Consider the following 23,032-nt stretch of genomic DNA (forward strand, 5'->3'; position numbering starts at 1 on the left):
GACGGCATCTGCATCGCGGCTGCCTCTCTTGCCCGAGTGGATCTCGACTGCAAGCTCTGTCGGCGCAAGCGGCGCCGTGGTGGCGAGCAACGAGGAAATGCGATCCGTTGAGAGACTGTGGTGGCTGGGGAGAAAGATGCGGGGAGAGCCCGCCGGGCGGACGATCCGGCCGAGCGCCGCGTGGAGCTGGTCAGGCGTGATCATGTGGAAGTTGAGCTCGGGGGAGCGGGTCCAGAGGCCGCGCCACCGGCGAGAGAGGAGGCTCGTGTTGGCGGCGGCGCGGGCGCAGCCGAGACGGGCGAGGATATGGAGCAGTAGGTCGTCGGGAAGGGCGCTGATGTGGTCCTCGTCGTCGGCGCGGCGCCGGAGCCGGGTGCCGCGACGGAGGAGCCCCACGCGGCAGCAAGTCGAGTCCAACTGCCATCTGCGGCACTCGCCGCACGCACCCTGGGCGGCCATCTCCGGGCAGATCGTGCGCCGCGATGCGACCGGAAGCAGATCCGGCGCCCGGCGCAGGAAGGATTTGCGGCGGCAACGGCGGAATTCGAGGCGGCGGGCGGAGAGAGAGAGAGAGAGAGGGCACTGCCAAGTGCCAACCGCCCGATTGGGCTTTATGGGCCGCGGGGTCTCCGTTTGGGTCGATCTCGGCAGAGCTCGCCTTTATTGGGCCTGTCTGGGCCGGGCTGCCTTCCCCACTCCGCAGAAAAGAAAGGACCTCGCGTGTGTCCACACGGGGACTGGACTGCCGGTTGCGGCGATGGAGTGCGCGGCGAAGGGGCTGGCCGCGGAGCCGTGCGCCGGCGGCGTCGCCGACCGGCGGTGCGGCAGCTGTGGGGCCGTCGCCTACTGCTCCCGCGCCCACCAGGTACTTAATTCCCTTTACTCTACTCTCCCGTTTGAGATTCTAGCGTGGGTTTTGGGGGCCCGAAGGAAGTTGGAATGGGACGGCTGGAGCTCCAACGATGGTGGCAAACGTGTCGCTGGGAACCTGATAGAAGGACGATATGCGGAGCGGGGGTTGCTGTCGGAGTCTTGGAATTCCTCCTTTGAAGCTTGGAATCCTGCAGACGACTGTTGGAATTGAATGGATTCTGCTTAGTGTAACTATGCGTCATTTAATGTTTCAACCCACGAGAAGCAAACATTGGACGAGTAGCCCTTGATTCTTATGCTCACGGGCGCCACTCTGAATTATGAATATCTTCGTTTTGAATTCCAAGCAGATTGGATGTGTGAAGTTTTTTAGTTCACTTTGCATTTTACTGAAGTTTCATGGAGGGTGGGGTGTTGGTAACTTTGCATCTTATAAAGGTTCTGCAGGCTATTCGTATGGCATATAGTAACTCTGGGTACATAACCTGAAATATGTCTTTTTCTCAAAAATGTTGAATCAAGATATAGTCTGACAAGTAGAAGGGACATGAATTAATTTATCTGTTTTTTTATTCATAGACGATTTGATGGTAATTGCCAACAACAACAATAAAAAATGTTAATTGTCGCATAAGTTAATTGATTGGGGTCAACTCTAATTTTTAATGAAGTTCTAATCCACATAAAAGTCCCTGTGATGAGGACTCCACTGACTGGATCCAGAAAAGTATTAGCGCTTGAGGGAAAAAATTGAAATGTTATTTGTCAAGCACTCATGCTATATTGTTATTAGTCTTTCACATTGGTCTGTCTTACTGGTATGTACTATTCAAATCCTTTCAGATTATACATTGGAGAGTTCACAAAGAAGAATGTGAAAGATTTGCAGAGCAAATGAGGCGTGTCAATCTGCTGAGCCAGTTTCCGTTCACATTCTTAGAACCTCCTACCCTGGTACTTCTCTCTCTGTAGTCTACTTTTTTCCTTTCAATTAAGATCTTTTCTCAAGCATTGATAGTTTAGCTCCCTGGAAATGACATGGTGACACTTACTATAAATTTCATTGCACCACATCTTAAACTGCACTTACCAGCATGTGCTATATATTTTTTTTCCTACTTTGTTTTAATGTAAGCTAATTGTATACAATATGAATCAGATATTTGATGCAGATTAAAAAACTTATGTTTGCTTGATGAGTTTCAACTTCTCTCACAAGTTGCACCCTTTTTAGAACCATGAATTACCAAGTACAAGGTTCTTCTTTTTGCAAACGATCAAACTTCACGAGAAAGGGCTCTGGAAATCAGAATGTATATGTGGCTCAGATGTTGCTTCTGCGAAAGACTTAAGGTTACTTTCCTCTTAAATCTATTACAAAAATCAAATTGAGGCACTTGACAGCTTTAGTTTTCTTTTTTTCCATTTTATTTTTCTTTTTGTGGTGGAGGCATTTTGATATTCATCCTATTTTGATAATATCCTTTGCATTTCACCATGGCCAACTTAAACAAAATGTGGTATCTATCATTATAGTCTGAGTAGGAGGGAACTACCATGATCTATGTACTTGTTTCAAGTGTTTAAAAGCAACAATTTTCAATGCGATTGTGGAGCTTTTCCTCCTTATATGTTTAGAAGTTTTCTGTAGATATCTTAAATTCATTTTTCACATGCACAGCTTAACTGCTTTTTATGTGATCAATTCTGAACCAGAAACATGATGCATTGTTCATCTTGCTTTGACGCCAAAAACACAGGGCACATGCTTGCTTTCCACCTCAATTTTTTTTGTTTAATCACTTTGTCAGTTTTATCTTCATATGTATCGAATCTGAGTATTCTTGATTTGTGGCTGCATGTTGCTCTCTTTTTCACTTCATCAGGACTTGCGGTCTTAGAAATTTATCGCGTGTATGTCAATATCTCCATGTTTGATTGTTATGAAACAAATTATTTCATCATTTTAGTTTATCTTTTCTCTTATGTTAGTGATATGGTAGATAACAGGATTAGAGGCTACCTGCCCTCACGTTGGAGGCTCTGGGAAGTATTTGGTTCTAATCTTGCTTGTCCTTCATTGATACAAGATAGTCTCTTTTATAGAGACGACTGACTTGACCCCTAAGCAATATCCTAACCGAATCAATCTATCTTATCTCTTTCCTAATAAACCAAATTAACCTAATCAAATAGGATTCGGCACTGTTCACGCACGCGCTACAGTACTCGTGGGCCTAGATCGGCCCATAACACTTCTCACACATTTTTCTTCCTCCTTCTCTCATATGTGCGGCCCACAAATGAGTCCACAACAGTTAGACTCAGCAACTATTGCAATTTCTGATGCTGTTTCTGCTATTACACAGCATAGCAGCTGAATGGAACTTGCAAAGCTCCCTCTGCCCATGTACAGGTGCATCTCTAGGCTCTATCTGTACTGTTGGCTAGCAGTATTTTTATCTCATTGTACTATTGCATGCTTTTTAAATACCAGAGCCTGAAAATCCTGTGCCTGCGGTCCTGGCAAGCTGGGAAGACTATTATCAGTGGAGATCCCTTCCCTTGCATTCACCTGTTGCTGTTTTACTTCATTGGGTATGTACATTGCAACATGTTATGGACGTTGCTTGAATTCTGTATCATTGCCTGAGGTTCAATTTTGCAGCCACTTACTCTATATCATTGCCTTCAACTCTATCGCCTCCAAACCTCAAAATATGATGGCCAGGACACCCTGTGCATTCACTATTTAGGTAATGTCATTTTTTCTTTTATGTTGGAGTACTCGTGTGCATGTGCAGCAGAAACAGTAGATGATTCTTCTCCTTTTTTGTTGAATGCTATCAGTGTCAGGAAAAACAAAACTCTCAAACTGACCTGGAGGATAATAGTTAGAACTTAGAAGCATTAGTATTTAATGGAATGGTATCTAACCAAAGAGGGATGTGTAAACCCAGCAGTAGCCTGTTTCATGTGAACTCTTAGGATGTTAATGCTAGGACTGGTTATGGATGATTACTTGCAGAGTTTTGAAGTGCGGTTAAACACATCATTTTTACTGCATTTGTTGAGAGAACCTTTAGAAAAGTCAAACTTCTTCATTCCTACAGAATTTCACTGGAAAAGCAAGTCTCTGTTGAATGAACTACATATCCTCACTGCATATTTTGGCTGGTTCATGGTTGCTATTAGTGGCCACAATACTGAACACGGACTAGTAAACAGTGCGTTATTCAATTCAAGACATGAACGTGCCTGAATGCACTTATATTTATGCCTCAGTCCTACTTGCACGTTGAGTAAAACACGCACTCGCACTAACTCCGCTTACGCTTTCATTCTCGCTTCGCGTAAAAAGGTTAACCCAGGGGTTGGAATGCATTTGGCACTTGGGTTTATATGTTGGTGAACCTTGTTACGATTGGAGAAAGGAAGAAGAGAGTGAACTGTATGATGTATTGAGAGAGGCCCTTTGGGCATATATAGAGTACAAGAGGATGCCCCCAAACCCTAGACTAGGTGCTATGACTATAATACCCTTAACACCCCCCCTCAAATGCAACGTGAATACAATGGCGTTGCATTTGAAGAGTGGTACTAAGTACATGAGTTGAAAGAGAATAAGAAAAACACTAATACATGACTAATACATCCAAAGTCCTAAAACAACAAGGATGTCGTTGAAGCGTGCAGCTCCTGAACATGTCTTGTAGAACGATCTCCTCCACAAGTGGTGAACCAACCAAGTCTTCACAAACCAGTACATCGACTCTTCGACGGGAAGCGTGCTTTGGAGACTTTCAACTTGACAATGTGTGAGATGCGTCAAATCGAACCAAATGGATGATGCATAAGCCACTGCTGCAAGACGGCAAGCAGTGCACTGCTGCAAAACGGCAGGCAGTGAGACGATGTCATGATGACGACAAATATGGCCTTTGGTCATGACGTGTAGCAAGACGGCTACGAAAGAGACCAAGAGGCAAGGTCGCATCAAGAACGATAAGATTAGCTAAATCGACGTGACTTAGCCAACCATAATATGAAGGATAATTGGTCGATTGACAAAGATTATGTGGACTGGCACAGCTTCTATGAATTTTGAGCATGAAATTGGACTTGGATTGATAGTACTAGAACTGGCATGACTGAGATGCTAACTGGACACGAGACAAGAACACTTGATATAGCAGTAGATACTAGTAGCAGCAGACAGATAGCAGCAGCGACAAAATATGGAGATGATATACTGGCACAACACGGCAAACTGAAAAACATATGGATGAACTTGGATGAACAAGCGAAACATGAAACTTGAATAGAAGGTACCAGCAGCAGCAAGCAACAAGCAAAAGATGAATTTCAGGTGGACTGAGATGCAAGTGGACAGCGATGGGCAAGTGCAGAGGCCATGCGAAGGCACTGAAGATGAGCAGACCTCAGCAGCAATAAAGGAACCAGGCACGGGCTGCTCCCTCTGGCTACTGAAACAGAGTACAGGCTGAGCTCCTCCCCCTGCAACGGACAAACGGCGAAGAGCAGCATGGCAGAGCAGAGGCGGACAGCCGCTCACCCCCCCTTCCAGTGCGCAAGGATGAGTGGGTCGGGGATGAGCCGAAGCGGGGCCTGCTGCTCTGCAACGGGCAGAGCAGGACACCGTGACGGGCGGCGCGCCGATGCGCGGCGCAGAAGGAGCCACGACGGCGGCAAGGATGGGCCGCGACGGGCGGACGAGGAGGAGGTACGGAGCGGACGATGGCCGCGACGGGCCGCGCCGTTGCCGGGGACGGAGAGGAGTCGGCGAAGACGGTGACGACGGGCCGCCGCGGATCTGAGACGGACGGCCGGCGGAGGAGACGGAGCGGCGACAGGACGGGCCGCAACGGGGCGGAGACGATGCGCCGGCGAAGGAGGCGGAGCGGCGACGGGACGACGGTGCGGCAGCCGGATCCGCGACCTGCTGATCCGGCGCGGATGGAAGATGATGCCGACGGCGACGGGAGCGGACGGGAGGCGACGGATCCCGTCATGGGAAAAAAAATGGGTACGTCTGCTGCTGCTTCGACTCGATCTACGATTTGGGTTTGGGGGTCGAAGGAGATGCTGCCCCTAGGAGCAGATCGATGCTCCCAGGGGCAGCGCAGCGGAGACGGAGAGTGGAGGACCGGATCGAACTAAGGCTGTGATACCATGTTACGATTGGAGAAAGGAAGAAGAGAGTGAACTGTATGATGTATTGAGAGAGGCCCTTTGGGCATATATAGAGTACAAGAGGATGCCCCCAAACCCTAGACTAGGTGCTATGACTATAATACCCTTAACAAACCTCACCCTCAACTAGCAAGGTGGGACAACTGGGCATGCCATGCCACTCACACATGTGCTACTAATGGGCTCAAATTCGTCCTGGGCTGGGACGTCACAATTTACTGATTGGTTGGTTTGAGCTTCCTTAGACTGTTTCTCTTGAACAACTTCTTAGACTGTTATTATGCATATTGCAGCAGACATTTGAAACTCTAGAGGCTGTTCAATGAGATAAATCTTATTGTTATCCTCTCTTCTGTAAAACAAGAGGAAGTTAATTTAGGTTGTTATGTTGTCTTAGAAACTTGGGACATACATGGTGATGAAGCTTGTATTTGTATTGCTTAGGAGTTAGGAACGAGGCTGATATGTATGCACTTAACAACACATCATAGCTAATTCATTATGATAGCAGCTACTGATTTTTGTTATCTTCATGCCCTCTTGCAACCTTGAACTCTAAAGGGCCTGAGAAGGAACTACTACAGCTTGCAACGTTTGGGGAACTACGTGCATTATTTCCAGGTGTGCAGATTCACATTGAACTTGTGGGGCCAGAAGTTCCAAAATCTAGGTAAGCAATACAATGGTCCAATGTTATAGGAGAAACTTAATACATAGTTTGGTGTTTGCCTGGCATCCATTGTTTGTTGTTTGCCTGACAATTTTCTGTCACTACCGTTTCCACTTTGTCAACATCTATACCATTTTATATTTTTCAATTAAAATATTAAAAAAAGTGGTTTGGTTGTTGCTAATGCAGCTGCAGTATCTTTTCCCCTATCATCTTTTTATTTGATTATTTTGTGCTTTATCCGCTAAGATTCACATTTTAATTTAACTACTATATGTTCGATAAATATGATTTGATTTTGAGTTCATGTTCTTTTTCCTGGTTCTGGTATGATACCTGTTGACAGGGATGGTGAGGTTGTAAATATTTCCAGATATGCACGTTGTTCTGATGAGAGCTGCTGTTGTAAATCTTCTGTTGGTTCTGAAGACTCGAGTTGCACTGCTGTGAGACTCAAACTGTGGAAAGGTTTCTATCATGAGAGATGCAGTGATATAATGAAGGTTCTCTCTAGAATTACTCCTATTGCTAAAAAAAATGTTAAGTTTGTTAGATAAATAGAGTTGTATATGTGCTCGTATTATGTTTTCTTGTAACCCAAAGCCTATACGGCCTATATAATGAAGGTCACCACACACCCTAGGAGGGGTTGTGACCTTCATTATATAGGCCGTATAGGCTTGGGTTACAAGAAAACATAAGTTCCCCCATCATATTATAGAGTAAAGCATGTACTTAGTTAAGTAAGTCTAGAAACCTTGCTAACAAGACAAACTTCAATATGCATCATACACATATCTGTATTGACTGGTGCTACACATAGTTTTAGATCCAAGCTAGTTCTACAAGTGCTAAGTTCTTTAAAATTTTCTGCTTATGTTATGGCTTGAATGTCTTATGCATTGTGTTGGTATCTTAAATTCTCCAATAATCACTGGAATGTGTAGAACTCATTTGCTAGCAGTTGTACTTCTCCTTGCAAAAAAAAACAGCTGTATTTCTGCTATAAAATCCAATAATTTATAATCACAGTTGATATTTTAGAGATAAAAGATCTGTTCATCATGAAATAGAAGTGATAAACTAACGCCCCTAGGAACAAAAGAAAAGAGCACCACCCACCCATGAGCCTGCTCTCGCTGCCTGATCAAAAGTGATTTGATTACCAGATACGGAGTAATTCAATTGGCGCCTACTGATGAAATATATTTTCCCCTTCATGCAGAAATGACTACTTGCTAATACTTTCCCTCTTCGTAGGACTCAAAACCTCATCTTATTGTTGCCCCAAACGCTGGTGTGGCTGCATATTCTAGTTGGATGCCAACTATTGTAAGTATCTTGTTCTTAAATCTTAAGTAGCGACCTCGTGTTTTTTCCTTGAGGACAACATCCTTTTTGGTTAAATGTTACTGGCTGTGAGATTCCATGTGACAAAGTTTTCTCCTACTTTACTAATGCTATTTTACGCAATTGATTAATATATTTTGCATCTGCAATCCAGCAATTTCATCGCCCATATTACTTGTACTTTATGAAAGCATGTGATGTCAATATATTATCATACGTTGACAGTATATTTAGAATTCATTATGCTACAGAAGCTTGTCAGATAATATCATGCATTGTTTTGCCTACTTACTGGTGCTCGTTATCATTTGTGTTTCATTTCACATAAGGAAATAATAAGGCAGACTGGGATTCCTGCAATTTTTACGGACTTCTGTGAAGAAGCTGCGTATTTAGCTTCGTGCTGCATAAGCTCCATAACTGGTCAACCCCTCAAAATTCCAGTATGTGTTATGCCTTTACATTGTCATTTATTTCCAATTGTGGCTATTGAGCAATCAAACAATGCTTCACAATATATCATCTCTTTTCCAGATCCAGGTAAATCCTTTCAGGCAACCAATTGCAGCGGATAACAGTGCACTATACCTACCATGCTATTCAAATTGCTTTGTTTTTGGGATGTAAAATTGTCACTGTCACAAGAAAATATTCAGAGATTAATTTGGAGAAATGAAATTGTAACTTTCCGACGAAGACAAGGGTGCCATGAAATATAATAAATTTTACATGGATGGAATTACCCCTTAGTTGTGCCAGTATATAAGAATACAAAAACTGCTTGTGTTGGGGTTAGCAAGGACACTCGGTGACTAAAAGATGGGAGGTTTCCTTTTTTGAGAGATGATGGAATGGGGATTTGAATTTTGATTTATGTTGGAACATGGGATTCGAGAAGGTGGGAGTCACGAATGGTGAGGAACATTGGAAGAGCTAGGAATCGCATGTGTACCAGCCCATACTAGGAGGAAATCTACTCTGTTTGAACCCCTTGGAGAATATATCAGATCCTGCAATTGTATATTCAAATCAATTGATTCTTGAAATATTGTTGCTGAACAATTGGAAGGTGCCATTAATGCTTTCTTATGGTGGAGCTGCTCAACTATTTACTTTTGTTGCTAGCATCAATCTGGTGGACATAGATTGTAAAGAACTGACTTGAATTCATAAAGAATAATTTATTGATACTCTTTACTCTTAACTCTACCAGGGCGTGTCATTTGCAAGGGAAGAAAAATGATTATTCTGTAGACTATGGGGAATACGTTGTACCATGAAACAACAACAGAATGAAACTGCAACTTTGTGGTTGCAACCCTTTCTCATCTCCATTATGATCTACATATGTAATGAAGCTGTCAATACATCATTATATCTACCACACCACCTTATCTCAAACGATAAATCTGCACACGCCACTCCAGGAAAAGTAATGAGGCAAACCACAAAGAAGCTATTCAACATAATATGTATGTATTTGTATGTTAGTTTGCATGTTCAGCGTTGTGGGGAAATCTGGGTGAACACCTGCTTCTGCATCCTGATTTTGTGCCCTTTTTTTGCATTTTCATCGGCAATTAGAATATCATCTATCCATGAGACTATATTATGTGCCAAACTTTCCAGCACCCTTGAGTAGCTCTCGAGTATTGCCTGTCCAATATCCTGTAAGCAGGTAAAATGAATACACAAGAACGTTACTTATGGTGCTGTTTTTTTTTCCCCTGTTCTGGAGCACATGTAGTTACCAAAACAGTTAGTACATGTAGTTTTTTTTTGCATAAGAATCAATTAGTATACTTGTATATTTCGTGGTGAATGAGCTTTTCTGGTAAGAAGAAAAATGTAGATGAACATTGAACGACCTGAAATTTGCATGTTTCTTATATTAACCATTACCTTGTTGTACTGAATCTTGCTTGTATCCAGGGTAGTCTGTGACAGGCCTGGGAACCTCTGCTTCAAGCACAGGAGCAGGCTCCTCGCCCTACTTGCAAGGACCAGATTCTTGTCTCCATCAGCATTCAGCTCGGTAACATTCTCCCATTTGGACACCACGTGTGTCGTGCTTGCTTTTCTTCGCCACACATACATAGCGGCTTCGACGCGGTCTGCAATCTCAAGCGCCTCATGTTCTGAGCTCAAATTGAGGAAGTTGAGGAGATGCTCTGGGGAGAACTGATCCCCTGTAGACATATACCGGTAGATGGCATCGCCTACGCCCACCCTTCCACTCTGTGGAGTAACATAACATCTATCAAAAGGGAGCAAATGGGTGGTTGGTGTGGTGGTGATCTGTTGTATTTGTGAGTTTTTTTTCTCTGTATTTCATCTTCTCTATCAATGTACAGACCAGCAGTTTAACCTGCCTGCTTCTGTTAAAAAAAAAAGGGGGAGCAAATGGAGCTTCTTGGCAGAATGAGAGAGTTTGGAGACACTGTCTGTGATGATCAGATTATGCAATTGACATAGTACCTTTGGAAGAGTCTCCAAGTATGACGATGGAACTTGCATTTCAGATAGGATACTGCTGTTGATCTCCATGGCCATCTTGTGGATCTGGCTCGCTTGGTCTCTCTTCTGCTGCAGTTCACGGTGCATGCGATCAGACAGGCCAGAGTCTGGCACACATGGCTCAGGTAGCCACCATTTGTCCTCGCTGCGCTGGAATGACTTCTTGCTTTCGTTGAAGGATTGGTTCCTCTGATCTGCATACCAGAACTCTCGCTTGTCAAAGCTGTCCAATATACCCTGCAAAAAAAAGAAAGAAATTCAGTCATATATTTTGATTCCGAAATCGATTGCTTGGAGCTTCCAGGATCATGTGAATCGAGACTAACCAGGAGCATGGTTTCTAGCTTCTCAAGTGCGGGAAGGTTCATCAGAATGTCTGATCTTGGTGAGGTTGCCATAACCTGTTGGAATTGAAACGTGAATCTCAGCAGACATAGCCATGAGAATTAAGATGAAGCTTTTCAAGAAGGTTAGAGATGATGGATGATCTGATGGCTTACGTCGTGGGTGCTACCATCTGGCATGGCCTGGACAGTCGGCGAGAATTCGACAATGTATTCGCAGATGGAGAGGAGGCAATCCATCTCCCTGTTCCACATTGATCTCTTCTCAGGTGGCAGTGGCTCCAACCTGTGGCAGGTTCCGAACACAGTTGCTGCAGCCAAGAACATCCAAAGAAGTTAGAACACTGTATTCTGCATCAACATGAGTTTAAAGGATGAATCCATCTGGAATTTTTACAGATAGATACCATAGAGGTTTGTGATGGCATTGGAGATGGCTACAGCAGTGCAGACACCTTTGCCGCTCCCTGACATGTCCTCCCCAAGGAGCAGCTTGGTGTACTTCTCCTTCATCAGCTCCATCTCTGAACAGAAGCCATCAAGCTTTATAAGAAAAACACCTCAACCTCACATCAGGAAGAACAGGTAGTGATCCATTGCCTTCATCCTCCATTGACTTCTCATCGACAACTTGCTGCAGCTTCTTCATGCTCATCTTGCTCCCTGACGACGACGAGAGGCGCGATGGTGCTGCCACCTTGGACGACGCTGTCCGGCTCATGCTCTGGCTGCGCCCCCGAGGTGACGGCGCGTGGCGCTCCTGCTCATCGCCGCTGCCGGAGAACGAGGCGACGCGGAACAGCGGACGCGAGTACTCCCGGTCGTAGCTCTGGCTGTGGAAGCCGGGGAACCCTGAACCGTCGCCCATCGCTCGCTGTTCTTGGTCGCGCTGCCCGTCCAAAGCCTAGTTCAGACGACCTGCAGGAGAGATGAGTTGCACAAGAATGGCGACGAGCGCCAAGAGGAGAAGGCTTTGTTTTCCTTTTGATGATTTGGATGAGGATTGTTACAGCTCTATGGAGACTGGACAGCAACAACAACAAGGCTTAGTCTGGCGTGCCTGACCATAGGGCGTTTAAAAGATGTTAATTGTATGGCATGTGAGCCATTTGCCCCCACAATCAGGACATTTTAATTGCGTTGTTGGTTGGAGTGAGGTCGTGCGAGTTCATGACTGTCGTCGTAAACACTCAGGAAGGTACGCGAAAATGGTAAAAACTAGCACTGGTTACGTTGCATTTCAACCGAAATTGCAGTTGCAACTTTACACCATGACTCACTGACATGTCGTTTCGATCTTGAACACAAGAGTATACATTCTCTCTGCTTCTGTTCTTCTCACTTCTCAGGTAAATATATGAATGTAAACATAGCATTTGTTTTCATCTTTTTTTCTCCTTTTTAGAATATCAATTACCATTTCTCAAGAACAACATAGGTTGTGTGGCTAGAGAAAAATATGTAATGACAGAGTGGCTGCTTAAATGCACGGGGTTAATTATCATCACATAGCGCTAGTGGACATTGTACGTTTGGGAGTTTGAATTAGGGCAGGGAGGGGCAGCATGGGTCATGTTGAATGCATTCATTCCTACTAGGTACCAATAGCTAATTTTGTAAGCAATGTGATCATTGTTTCCTCTTGCATAAATGACACTCCTCTTCCCTTCTCCTTTTTCCAGCTCAGTGAGGGCTGGGCCTACCATTCATCAGCAACTACACATGTATTGTGTGTAGGCGTTTTCCTTTAATTTTCTGCATTCCACTAGTTATTGTACACTCAAAAAGATAGTTGAGTGGTCGATTCCAATCTTTTTCTATCCAGTTGTACATATCATCATTATGTACCTAATGCGTAGATCAGTTGGATATTATCCGGCTGAACAGTCTTGTCAAGCATGTTTGGGAAGGGAAAGGAGCTACGCAGACATGCACTCCATTAGCTCAAGCTTCTAAGCAAAGCGAGATATAGTATATGTAGCTTCGTGCCTGCCATGATCGTCTACCTTGAATTTTTTCTTCTTCTTCAAAGTTTGGGCTAGGAAATGTTTATCATGTTACACCAGGCTAGGACCTTGGAGAATAAATAGAATAATAAGGAAGTGGTCTGTTAGTATGAGGCAACTAACCCGTTGAAGTAGCACTCCAATTGGGCCTTCCGATGGGCCATGTACACTGGATAATCCACAGTGAGATCTTACGCTCACTAAAACTATTTGCACCTAATAACTACAAAAAACAAGATAGTACAATTTTTGTGAGTAGTTTCTAACCAAACTTGTAGTTCGTGATCTGTCTGGAACCCAGGTAGAATAAAAGGGCTAGGGCTTGACTTTATTTTTATAAAAAACTACAACTACTCCATGTACTTCAGCTCTAAACCTCTAACTTTACAACTCCATAACAAAATGCCTCCACTTAGTCCATTAGACACGGAGTCTCTCTGGGCAAATAATAGATTTTTTTTTGAGAGATGAGAGAGGAGAGCAAATAATAGATTTTCTTTAGATTACATAGTACAGCTCAGACATTCACAACACACGCACGCAGACTCTACTCCTATGAGCATCTTCAAAAATAAAGCTGTCAAATCCTCGAGATTGAGAAAGTTACCACATGCGCCTCGCTGTCAAGGAATCCTCGAGGTTGGGGAAGTTACCACATGCGCCTCGCTGTTAAGGAGAATGTCGCCTATCACTTAATGCATAATACCGTTAAATCTTGAAATAAATATTTGCTTTCATGGGAGTCGAACCCAGAACATGAGGTGCTACCGAGATTTTTTGTAATCACTAGGCTACATGCCTTTTCCCATAAGCAAATAATGGATGTTGGTCTTTGTTTCGATGCATCTGAACCTCAGCCCAACTAAAATGGACGGGAAACGTTCTTGGCGGCCCAGCACGAGCTGCGAGATCCGGCCCACTGTATTCTTGGCCCGGCTGTGACTAGCCATGCTGCACATCCACGCAGTCTGGCTTTCGAGTTTCGACATCTGTCGACCTTTCTTAAGATCATCAAATATTCAATTGGCGGAAATGAGCAAAGTTTAGTTGGGGTATTCGAATTCAGTCCGGTCTGGAAGTGTTTTTATCTATTTGTATCCGATTATGAGTATTTAATATTCGTAATCGATCTATATCCGAATACTCAAAAGTTACATTTTATGATGTCAATATCCATACGGCAAAACTAATATTATTCGTATCTGACTCTATATTTGAACAAAAATAAAAAATAAATATAATATTAATAGTATCCGTTCATATCCAATCCGTTTATGTCTGTAGTTACTGAAAACCACACGTGTAGTTCAAAGATCAAAGGTAGTAGTAGGTAAAACAAGAGAAGAGGTTGCTAGCCACGTGCCTCGGTCTTCTCGCACCCACCCGACCTCTCTCCCTCTCTCTCTCCCGATCGACTTGTATTGTTGCCGCCGCAGACTCGCAGGTCCTCCAAGCTCCCACATCTTTACCTGAACGCGAAGAAAAGTAGCTGGGAGAAGCTGATTGCCGCCGCCGCTACCCCCTGCCTCGCCGCTCGGCTCCGCCCTTTCATTTCAGATGCCTCCCTCCCTGCTTCTTCAACTTCAGGGTGAGATGAGAATCTTCTTCGCCTCGCTATACCCTGCTTCACTTGCGGTTAATTACTATCTTCAGTTCCATAAATTAACTGCGTTGATGGCCCAAGATCCTGGACTTAGAAATCCGGGTGAAGTTAGTCCGGAAATTTATTCTTGATTCTGGCAATAGGGGAAAAGTCGGGGCGTCGGCTGGTCAAGCAGTACTGGTTTTTGTTTTTATTTCCCCTTCAGCTAGCTGCCTGCTTTGCCCTCCGCTCTCCTGTGCAGTTGGCTCAATCGATCAAACGCATAGCTTAATTCCTGAGACATTTCTGCCTAAAGGTTTGTCCAGACAGTTTATAATGTTTGATCTTCGAGGCGGCTCGTCGCGAATTCGCCCTTTACTTGTTTCTGGAATCTCCGCTTGGGAACACCTAAAAGATGCAGCTTTTCCCTTTCGTTTTTGTGGTGAAAATGTTGCCTCAACTACTAATTTCCGAAACCCAATATTATCAGTTTATCACCGCCCCAACACCATCAAAGCATTTATTGCGGTGTCTGAATAACCCAACCTCTTCCTCTTCTCCTTTTTGCAGCCTGCCCATTATTCAGCATCGCATCAGAGGATTCTGAAGATCGACTAATGTGATGTCAATAGCGTGCTGCTTGCCGGTCGTCGAGTGCGTGTATTGCCTTGCGTGTGCACGGTGGGCGTGGCAGCGCTGCCTTCACTCTGGAGGCTATGACAGTGAGACCTGGGGTGTTGCATCAGCTGCAGAGTTTGAGCCCGTGCCACGGTTGTGTCGGCTAATCCTCTCGGTCTATGAGGATGACCTCGAGAACCCCCAGTGGGCTCCCCCAGGGGGTTACGGCATGGAGCCGCGCTGGGTGGTTCACCGGAGGACATATGAGCACACTCATGGCCCTGCCCCGACGTACCTGCTGTACATTGATCACCGGCATTCAGATGTTGTGCTTGCTGTTCGGGGGATGAATATGGCTAAAGAGAGTGACTATGCTGTGCTACTGGATAATAAGCTTGGCCAGAGGAGGTTTGATGGTGGATATGTGCACAATGGCTTGCTCAAGGCTGCCGAATGGGTGTTTGATGCTGAATGTGATGTTCTGAGGGACCTTTTGGAGAAGAATCCTGGTTACACACTCACATTCGCTGGGCATTCTCTTGGTTCTGGTGTCGTGGCGATGCTGGCTTTGGTGGCAGTGCACAACAAGGAGCGGCTGGGTGGCATAGAAAGGAAGAGGATAAGATGTTTCGCAATGGCACCTGCCCGGTGCATGTCCCTCAATTTGGCAGTCCGTTATGCAGATATCATTAACGCAGTTATTCTTCAGGTAGATTTACCACAGTATTGTACTCACGTACACATATACCTTGTTTTGGAAGTGTTTGGGCATTGATTAAAAAGTTCAAATCTAAAAGAAATTCTCCTCTGTCCTTTCATTGTACATCTTCAATCCACAACGAATGATGCTGTATATCAAAGCTTATACTGAAACTGTTCCTCGGTGTGATTGACAATTTCTGCTATGGTGTTTTAATTCTTATATTCAGAAGCCCAGCTGAAATCAGAGATTTTATCTGATTATTCTTATCTGATGAAACAGGATGATTTTTTGCCTCGCACAGACATCCCTTTGGAAGACATCTTCAAGTCACTCTTCTGGTAATAAGATTCAGTTCTAGTATATTATCAACATGTTAACTCATTTTATGGTGGTTTATGATTCACGCATCTTTTCAGGGTACCTGATGTAGTCCTCTTTGTACAGCTTGCCATGTCTTTTATGTGGAAGGTGTCTAATAGACACATGTATACCTGAAAGTGTGATGTTGAGAGATCCAAGGCGCCTCTATGCACCAGGCCGGCTTTACCACATTGTTGAAAGGAAACCTTTCAGGTATTCACTTGCCTTGTGATTCTAATATTTTTCGTTATATGCCCATATGTCATCTTCAAAATGTCAAATGTTCCAATTTGATTTTTAGTCAATTTTCTTTACCTGAATTTTCATGCTAATAATGCCAAAAAAGGGAGGATTCATTAGCTTGCCTAGCTAAAATAGTGCAATTAGCTGTATTCTCCTAAAAAGATAGTCTAATTAGCAAGGTATACCTACAGTAAAGGTCCAAGTTTCTCCTCTTTTGTTTTGTAGTTCAATACAGCTAGTTAAGAATCTTTCTTGATGCAATTGCTGATTGCTGCAGCTGTGGAAGAATCCCCCCTGTTGTAAGAACAGCAGTTCCAGTGGATGGCAGATTTGAGCACATTGTTCTATCTTGCAACGCAACATCCGACCATGCTATTATATGGATAGAAAGAGAAGCTCAAAGGGCACTAGATGTAAGTTTTGTCAGATGCCCATTACTATTTCACTATAAGTTGAGCTAAAGGTTTCAAGGCGACTTCTTTTGGCAATCTCAAAAGGAGAGGATATTTCAATTTTGTTGCCTGTGGCACCGCACACAGCTCTTTTGATAAATATGCATGAAAGATTACAAAAGCAATCGGCATGCAAATTAACAGTTCTGTCAATTTCAGTTGTTGCTGGAGAATGAGAAAACCATGGAAGCACCTGAAGTTCAAAGGATGGGTAATGAGATCACCGTGACAAGGGCTCATGATGAGGAGCAGCAGGCAGCACTGAGGCGTGCGGTTGCGCTGGGGGTCGCTGACGTTAATGTACCATCGACATATGGTACGTTTGACGAAAATCCTACTTCCAAAGCTGATGAGGCCTCCCCGCTGCTATCAGACAGCGGTAGGCGCAGGGCCTGGGACGAGTGGATCTCAAGGATATTTGAGAAGGATGATTCCGGACAAATGGTTCCGAGGAGATGATTGCGGCAACAGCTCAAGGCATGCTGGCTGGGCCTACTCTTAATGTTAGCTGATCTTCCCACCTCTTCAAGTCAATTTTGAAACCTTGAAATGGTGTTGGAAGGAAGTAGGAGTTATTAATTCGAGCAGGTATTTAGAGGTGTCAAGTAGTGTATAGCAATGAATAAGTTTGCCCTCTGGTTGCAAAATGTCGCAGGCTGTGTACTTCTACATGAATAGTTTGGTAGTTTTACACTGACACAATGGGATTTGCAGAGTATAGGGTCACCTATGAGTATGATGTTGCAAGTAGATCTAGTATAGCAGTATGTATCAATGAAGATAGAATAGGATCTTGAGCAAGAACCTTTGTTAACAGGAACATGCAAATGTGCAGCGTTAAATTGCTTTCTTCAGTTCACTGACAAAAGGGTCCAAACCAGGATCAAGAAGAACACGGACTGATTGATTTGATGAGAGCCTAAGGCGAGGCAAAAGATGGATCAGGAAGATGATGCCCTCTCCGCCTCTCCGGGCTGATTCTACCCGGCGGATTTCATCCAAGCCCAGTTTAATTGCCAAGCTTCAGCAATGGGTACAGTGTCGGCACCATGGGGGTGAGGACGGGCTATCTAAGTGGAGCAGAGAAGGGTGGCCACGGTGATGGTCAGACCACCGCCGAACCAATCAGTGTTCTTTATCTGCGGATTCTCGTCCATGGCAGTGCCGGCCAAAGATTGGAGGCGGTGGTTCTGCCGGGGCCGGCCGCCCGGGGGTGGCGCGACGGCGGAGGCGCAGCACGCTTGGCGCCGACAGTGCTGCCGGCGGTGGACGCAGCTGAGTGGCGGCGTTCGCCGTTCGTAACGCGACCTAAGGGACAAACGACCCTTCCGCTCAACCGCCCGTCGTACGAAGGCATTAAATGCCAACCACTCTTCCACAGCGCCCAGGACAGACGGCGTCAGGCCGTCATTCCCCACAGTGGCTGTGACCGGAGTCCCGTCCGCCAACTCCGGTCACTGCTCCGCCATCCCGGACGTTGTGGGAGCACTGTGGGACCTGCGACGCGGGACGAGACGTGCTCGGCATAGCTCCCGTTACTATTCTGCCAACTCCGGCTGTCCGGACTCCACCTCACCACACGTATGGCCCCGGACCCGCCCCCTGCTCGGGAAGGGGTCCGGCGTCGCCACGTGCCCCTCAAGGAGGGACGCTCAGCACTAGCAGCCGGAGGCCCGGACCTCCCCCCTCGAGGGGTTCGGGATCTCCACGTGACTCCCGGATCTCCTTAGTGCACACACCGGCACTCCATCCAGGGGGGTCCGGGACCGCCACGCGCCCCATCACCACTGGCGCACATATATATGCGAGACCCTGACCTGCAGGACCACGGAGCGACACCACGCCGCATCTGGAAGACTGTACACCCTACAGCGACGACCACGCTGACTGCTGGGGCTGGCAGGACGCCGGCGCGATCTCCGCAAGACCAAGTACGATACCCAGTACGACTGCCACGCCCGACACCATGCCCCACAGTGTACTTTCCACAGTGCTCGACCACTGCACCCCCGCGATTCGGGGGAAAACGACGACTTCCACGTTCCCCTGCGCATGTACACCGTCCCTCCTTGTGACTATAAAAGGAGGAGGCGGGCTTCCTTTAAGAGGGATCGTCACCTTGGACGTTCACGATCATCGTCGTGCAACCAGACCACTCGATAGAACGCAACACTCAGCACCACTGAGAACCCGATATTGGCACTCGCCTCAATCAACTCCTCCTCTAGCAGAGACTTGGGAGCTTCCCTCCCTCTCTCGCCTCGCCTGTTCCCCCTACTACAGGCACCTCCGGTGCAAGATAATACAGTGCCCTCGCACACCCCCTTGCTGGACGTACGGCCCCGCGGCCGGAACCAGGATAAACCCGTGCGTTACTGTGTTGCCTCTTGCATCAACATCTAGGACGAGGAAACACGCAGCATTACTAGTTGGGATCCGGACCGCCGGGTCAGGACACCGACACCTTTCTAGCAAGAGTAGTCTTGCCAACACCATTTGTTCCTATAATAGCAAACAAAGGACGATTAGGACGACTAGGAATGTCTTCTCTCCTTAGTAGTTCGATGAGACTGTCACAGTCATTTTCCACCTCTCTGCCCACAATATCAGGTTCTATATGTGGAGCAACGTCAAGATCTAATCTTATTTGGTATAATCTTATTTGATCTTCCAGCGCTGGCTTTAGATGGAGCCTCTCACCCTCTTGATAAATGCTCTCGAGTTTCTGATTTAGTTCATGTATAGCACTTGCAATTATGTAGTCAATGCCAACATCTCTGCAGCACTTGAAAACTGATGAAGGATTACATTCCTATACAGAAAGGAAAAGATATTAATTCTGTACTGGAACTGCCAAATTAATATGAAATGTGCGGATGAATTCAAAAAAATGTAGCTCTAAAAAAATTACTCATTTAGCCGTATATCAGCAATACATACTATTTGTGAAAAAACAAAGTAAAGGTACAAACGATTCTCATAGTTGTTAGACCTGACTAACTAGTTTGGGAAGGAAGAATGATGCAATGGAGAGGAACCGATGGAGCTGAAAATATGCTCTTTATTCACTCACATAGGTTACATAGACTATGGGGGTACATGTCCTTTTATAGGATTTACAAACCTTCATACACAATGACAACTTACCGTTAGCTAAACACTACTAGCTAGTAGTAAAATCCTAATTTACTTGTACAACCTCAACTTTACAACTAAGCAACACCTAGAAATCTAGAGACATCATGATCCAACTATAATGATCATGTATGCTCTGCAAGGTAGTCAAATTCAATATGACTTTCACTTGCTCAAGAATATAATTAACTTCTAACAATAGTTCGTATGCCACTGGCTTGTAGTTATATAGATAATAAGGTTTGCTAACTTGCTGGTGTATTGACAAATAGGTGGCAACAGTGGAACAGTGATATTAGTCTAGGATTAGTCAAATATTGTCTTTGTATATGGCATATGATTCTTATTTACTTGTCTGCAGTAAAGCCAAATACTCCCTCCTCCAAGAAGGCGTGTTTTGGTCTTCATAGAATGGATCACTTATTACTAAAAGAACTAATATATGTGATCTTTTAAATATAAATCTTGTTGTATAATTGTTTTACAGTAAACATACTTATAATTTGACAAAGTGTTGATCAAAGTTGTTTCAAATTTCCACAAGTTGTAGTGGCCGGTTGGAAAATTCCTATAAGGATTGACATCTTTTTGAACAATATCCCTTACCTCAACCATATCTCTGAGCTGAGGCTTTACACACTTGTGAACATGTAAGGGGAAAGAAGATAGCAGTGACCACTTAGGTGAACTCTAAAAGCTTAGGAGATTCAGTTACAATGTATACAAGCACAATTATTTGGATAAGCATTGAACTTCAGCAAAAATTTCTATCTCAGGACTTCCCAGTGAATACCAAAAACAAAACTATAATGCAAATATCCAACCCTGAAGATACAAAACGAAAATCAATGAAGGATCAAGACATTTCCTGACCTGTGGTTGTAATGTTTGGAGCCTCTCCCTTTCAATCCTACATCGGTCAATTATGTTTTCAGCCTCATAAATAATTTCCCGTGACCTCTTCAGCCAATCCCTAGTAGTTTCATTTTGCACAATTGTCTGCTCAGCATCCCTGATGATAGCTGTCATACTGTCAAGTTTTCTCGACAATCTACCGATCTCATTTCTGACGCACAAAACTTTGGCGATTTCATTACTGGCTAAATTGCCGAGTGAGACGATAACTTGTCTTGTGAACTCAGATAGAACCATCTCCATCATAACTCACTAGGAAGTGTTCAAATACTTTCTCTGCAAAGAACCAAGCATTGTTATGTTAGAAAAATGAAAAAGGTGTCCCCTCTTGCTGTTCACCATCATTGAGAACCAAGCATGCACATAAAGGTTTATGAGGTATCTGTAATGTAATGACCAAGCTATATAAATATTATCACTTGGGATCTCTACAACGACTCATGTCCAAAAGACATAAAACAACGTTTTCCAAGTCACAACTTGCTGGAGACATGAAAAAAAAGAGCAATTTAAGGTAAATAGATGTACAGAAGAAAGGAAAAGGTGAATGGTCCTTCGTGCGGGTTGGTTTGATCAGATCTTAAATTGTCATCAGATTTTCGACATCCAAATAGAAGCAAGTACATCATAATTGTTTTGTCCTCATAAGTCATAAGCACTTAGTTTTCTGTGTTATGATGTACGATGAATTATTTAGCAATGTACTGAAACACCACTGGTATATTAATAGCATGTCTCAAGACGGACGCTTCCTGAATCTAACATCCTGAAGGCCATCCCTTCCTTTCGATGAACCAACCACTTGCATGATCCTGCCTAACCAGTACCACTAGGGCTCCCACACAGCAAAGTGGCCCAAATAACCCAAACAGCATGAATCGTCAATGCACATGGATTGCTCCTGCTCCCTCCTGGATGCTAAATATGACACATTGCACTCAGAATCCTCATTTCCAAGTTCCAACAAAAAGTTGGGCGGGCCCCAGCATAAAACAAGATAGCATCAAAGTCCATATCTCTTGGACCAGCTCAATGCTACCATGCTCATACTGCAACAGTACACTCGCAAGTCGCAATCCTCAATTCCCACAACAAATTCGGTGGAACACAAGAACCATACCGCATAAAATCCTTCATCTTTCGTACCTTTTGGTGCCTTGAAGGTAGCAGGTGTGCGCTCCACCCCACCGGAACCTTGATCTTGGGCCGTTGGGCGACTCCACCGAAGAAAGGCGAAGAGCCGAGAGCTTTGGCCGCGCCGAGCACCCTGGAGCCGGAACCACGCCTTTGCGCGGCACAAATCTTGGGACTACCGCCGAGCGTAATGCGGCACGCGGAAGATGCGTCGCCTTCACCGCAGCTTCCATCCGATCGGCCCGCGGCGTCGCCTGAGTTTTTAATGCTCGAGACTTCTTCCCTCCAGCGGGGGGGGGGGGGGGGGGGGGGGGGGGGGGCGAAGAAGCTAGCTGTCAATAAATGCTTTAGTTGACGGGCCCGCTTATCATAATACACAGTCAACCCCCTGCACTTGATGTTTCTGTTTTTTAAAGCAGAAGAGGAATTATGTGGAATCTGCTGATTAATCTTAAATATCTTAAGAACAGTGAGTGGGAAATTTTGCATCATTTTGTCGTCTGTAGAAATTAGTATACTTGCTTATATATCATGGCTCCTATGATATGCTGTCCTCATATGAGAAAACTCCAGCTCCATTAAACAACAGAGATTGGGTAGTGTTTGCTTAATAGCATTTGCAAACCATTGCCAGTTGGAGTCTTGTACCATGGTTAGTTGAAAAGGAACTTTCCTGATGAGACATGCTTTGGGGCCTGGATTTGAAGCCTAGTGACCGGACAATTAAATTTTCCAACTTTTTATTTTTCAAAAAAAATCCAACTTTTTTGTGCGAAAAACTCATTAACTACACTGTCCAGCTTTTTGGGACACCTCTGCTAAGAGCAATACTAATAAGGGAACACTTAGTGCAAACTGATTTCTTCGTGCAAACTATGAAAAATTCAATCTGGGCATAAAATAAACATTTAAGGGG

General features: G+C 44.7%; 4 protein-coding genes across 8 annotated transcripts; 2 read left to right on the forward strand and 2 right to left on the reverse strand.

The window, feature by feature from the left end:
- Window positions 1-701: 701 nt before the first annotated feature.
- LOC120688067 (zinc finger MYND domain-containing protein 15-like) lies at window positions 702-12,212 on the forward strand. Of its 4 annotated transcripts, XM_039970221.1 has the most exons (12): window positions 704-865; window positions 1,717-1,827; window positions 2,108-2,226; window positions 3,243-3,289; window positions 3,371-3,471; window positions 3,542-3,629; window positions 6,649-6,757; window positions 7,104-7,260; window positions 8,018-8,089; window positions 8,437-8,550; window positions 8,642-8,647; window positions 9,321-9,729. In XM_039970221.1, the coding sequence occupies exons 1-12, from the start codon at window positions 758-760 to the stop codon at window positions 9,348-9,350; spliced, it is 1,062 nt and encodes a 353-aa protein (XP_039826155.1). In that variant the 5' UTR covers window positions 704-757; the 3' UTR covers window positions 9,351-9,729. The 4 variants fall into 4 exon arrangements, with proteins under 4 accessions (XP_039826172.1, XP_039826155.1, XP_039826163.1 ...); XM_039970238.1 differs by lacking the exons at window positions 8,642-8,647; window positions 9,321-9,729 and adding an exon at window positions 8,262-8,288 and having other exon boundaries at window positions 702-865; window positions 8,367-8,450; XM_039970229.1 differs by lacking the exons at window positions 8,642-8,647; window positions 9,321-9,729 and adding an exon at window positions 10,034-12,212.
- On the reverse strand, window positions 9,398-11,924 carry LOC120688056 (rop guanine nucleotide exchange factor 3-like). Of its 2 annotated transcripts, XM_039970193.1 has the most exons (7): window positions 11,569-11,924; window positions 11,376-11,492; window positions 11,125-11,279; window positions 10,951-11,025; window positions 10,586-10,861; window positions 10,010-10,345; window positions 9,398-9,775 (listed from the first exon to the last, which is right to left on the reverse strand). In XM_039970193.1, the coding sequence occupies exons 1-7, from the start codon at window positions 11,834-11,836 to the stop codon at window positions 9,608-9,610; spliced, it is 1,395 nt and encodes a 464-aa protein (XP_039826127.1). In that variant the 5' UTR covers window positions 11,837-11,924; the 3' UTR covers window positions 9,398-9,607. The 2 variants fall into 2 exon arrangements, with proteins under 2 accessions (XP_039826127.1, XP_039826135.1); XM_039970201.1 differs by lacking the exons at window positions 11,376-11,492; window positions 11,569-11,924 and having other exon boundaries at window positions 11,125-11,319.
- Window positions 12,213-14,336: 2,124 nt separating the features above from the next.
- Window positions 14,337-17,786, forward strand: LOC120688090. Its single transcript, XM_039970250.1, has 6 exons — window positions 14,337-14,562; window positions 15,127-15,883; window positions 16,157-16,215; window positions 16,322-16,450; window positions 16,758-16,893; window positions 17,092-17,786. Exons 2-6 carry the CDS (start codon window positions 15,179-15,181, stop codon window positions 17,389-17,391), a joined length of 1,329 nt encoding a protein of 442 aa, XP_039826184.1. The 5' UTR covers window positions 14,337-14,562; window positions 15,127-15,178; the 3' UTR covers window positions 17,392-17,786.
- A 1,505-nt stretch (window positions 17,787-19,291) lies between these two features.
- On the reverse strand, window positions 19,292-22,400 carry LOC120688094 (putative disease resistance protein RGA3). Its single transcript, XM_039970261.1, has 3 exons — window positions 22,129-22,400; window positions 20,941-21,258; window positions 19,292-19,744 (listed from the first exon to the last, which is right to left on the reverse strand). Exons 2-3 carry the CDS (start codon window positions 21,226-21,228, stop codon window positions 19,382-19,384), a joined length of 651 nt encoding a protein of 216 aa, XP_039826195.1. The 5' UTR covers window positions 21,229-21,258; window positions 22,129-22,400; the 3' UTR covers window positions 19,292-19,381.
- Between the last annotated feature and the right edge of the window lie 632 nt (window positions 22,401-23,032).

Source organism: Panicum virgatum, chromosome 2K (assembly GCF_016808335.1).
Source record: "Panicum virgatum strain AP13 chromosome 2K, P.virgatum_v5, whole genome shotgun sequence".
NCBI lineage: Eukaryota > Viridiplantae > Streptophyta > Magnoliopsida > Poales > Poaceae > Panicum > Panicum virgatum.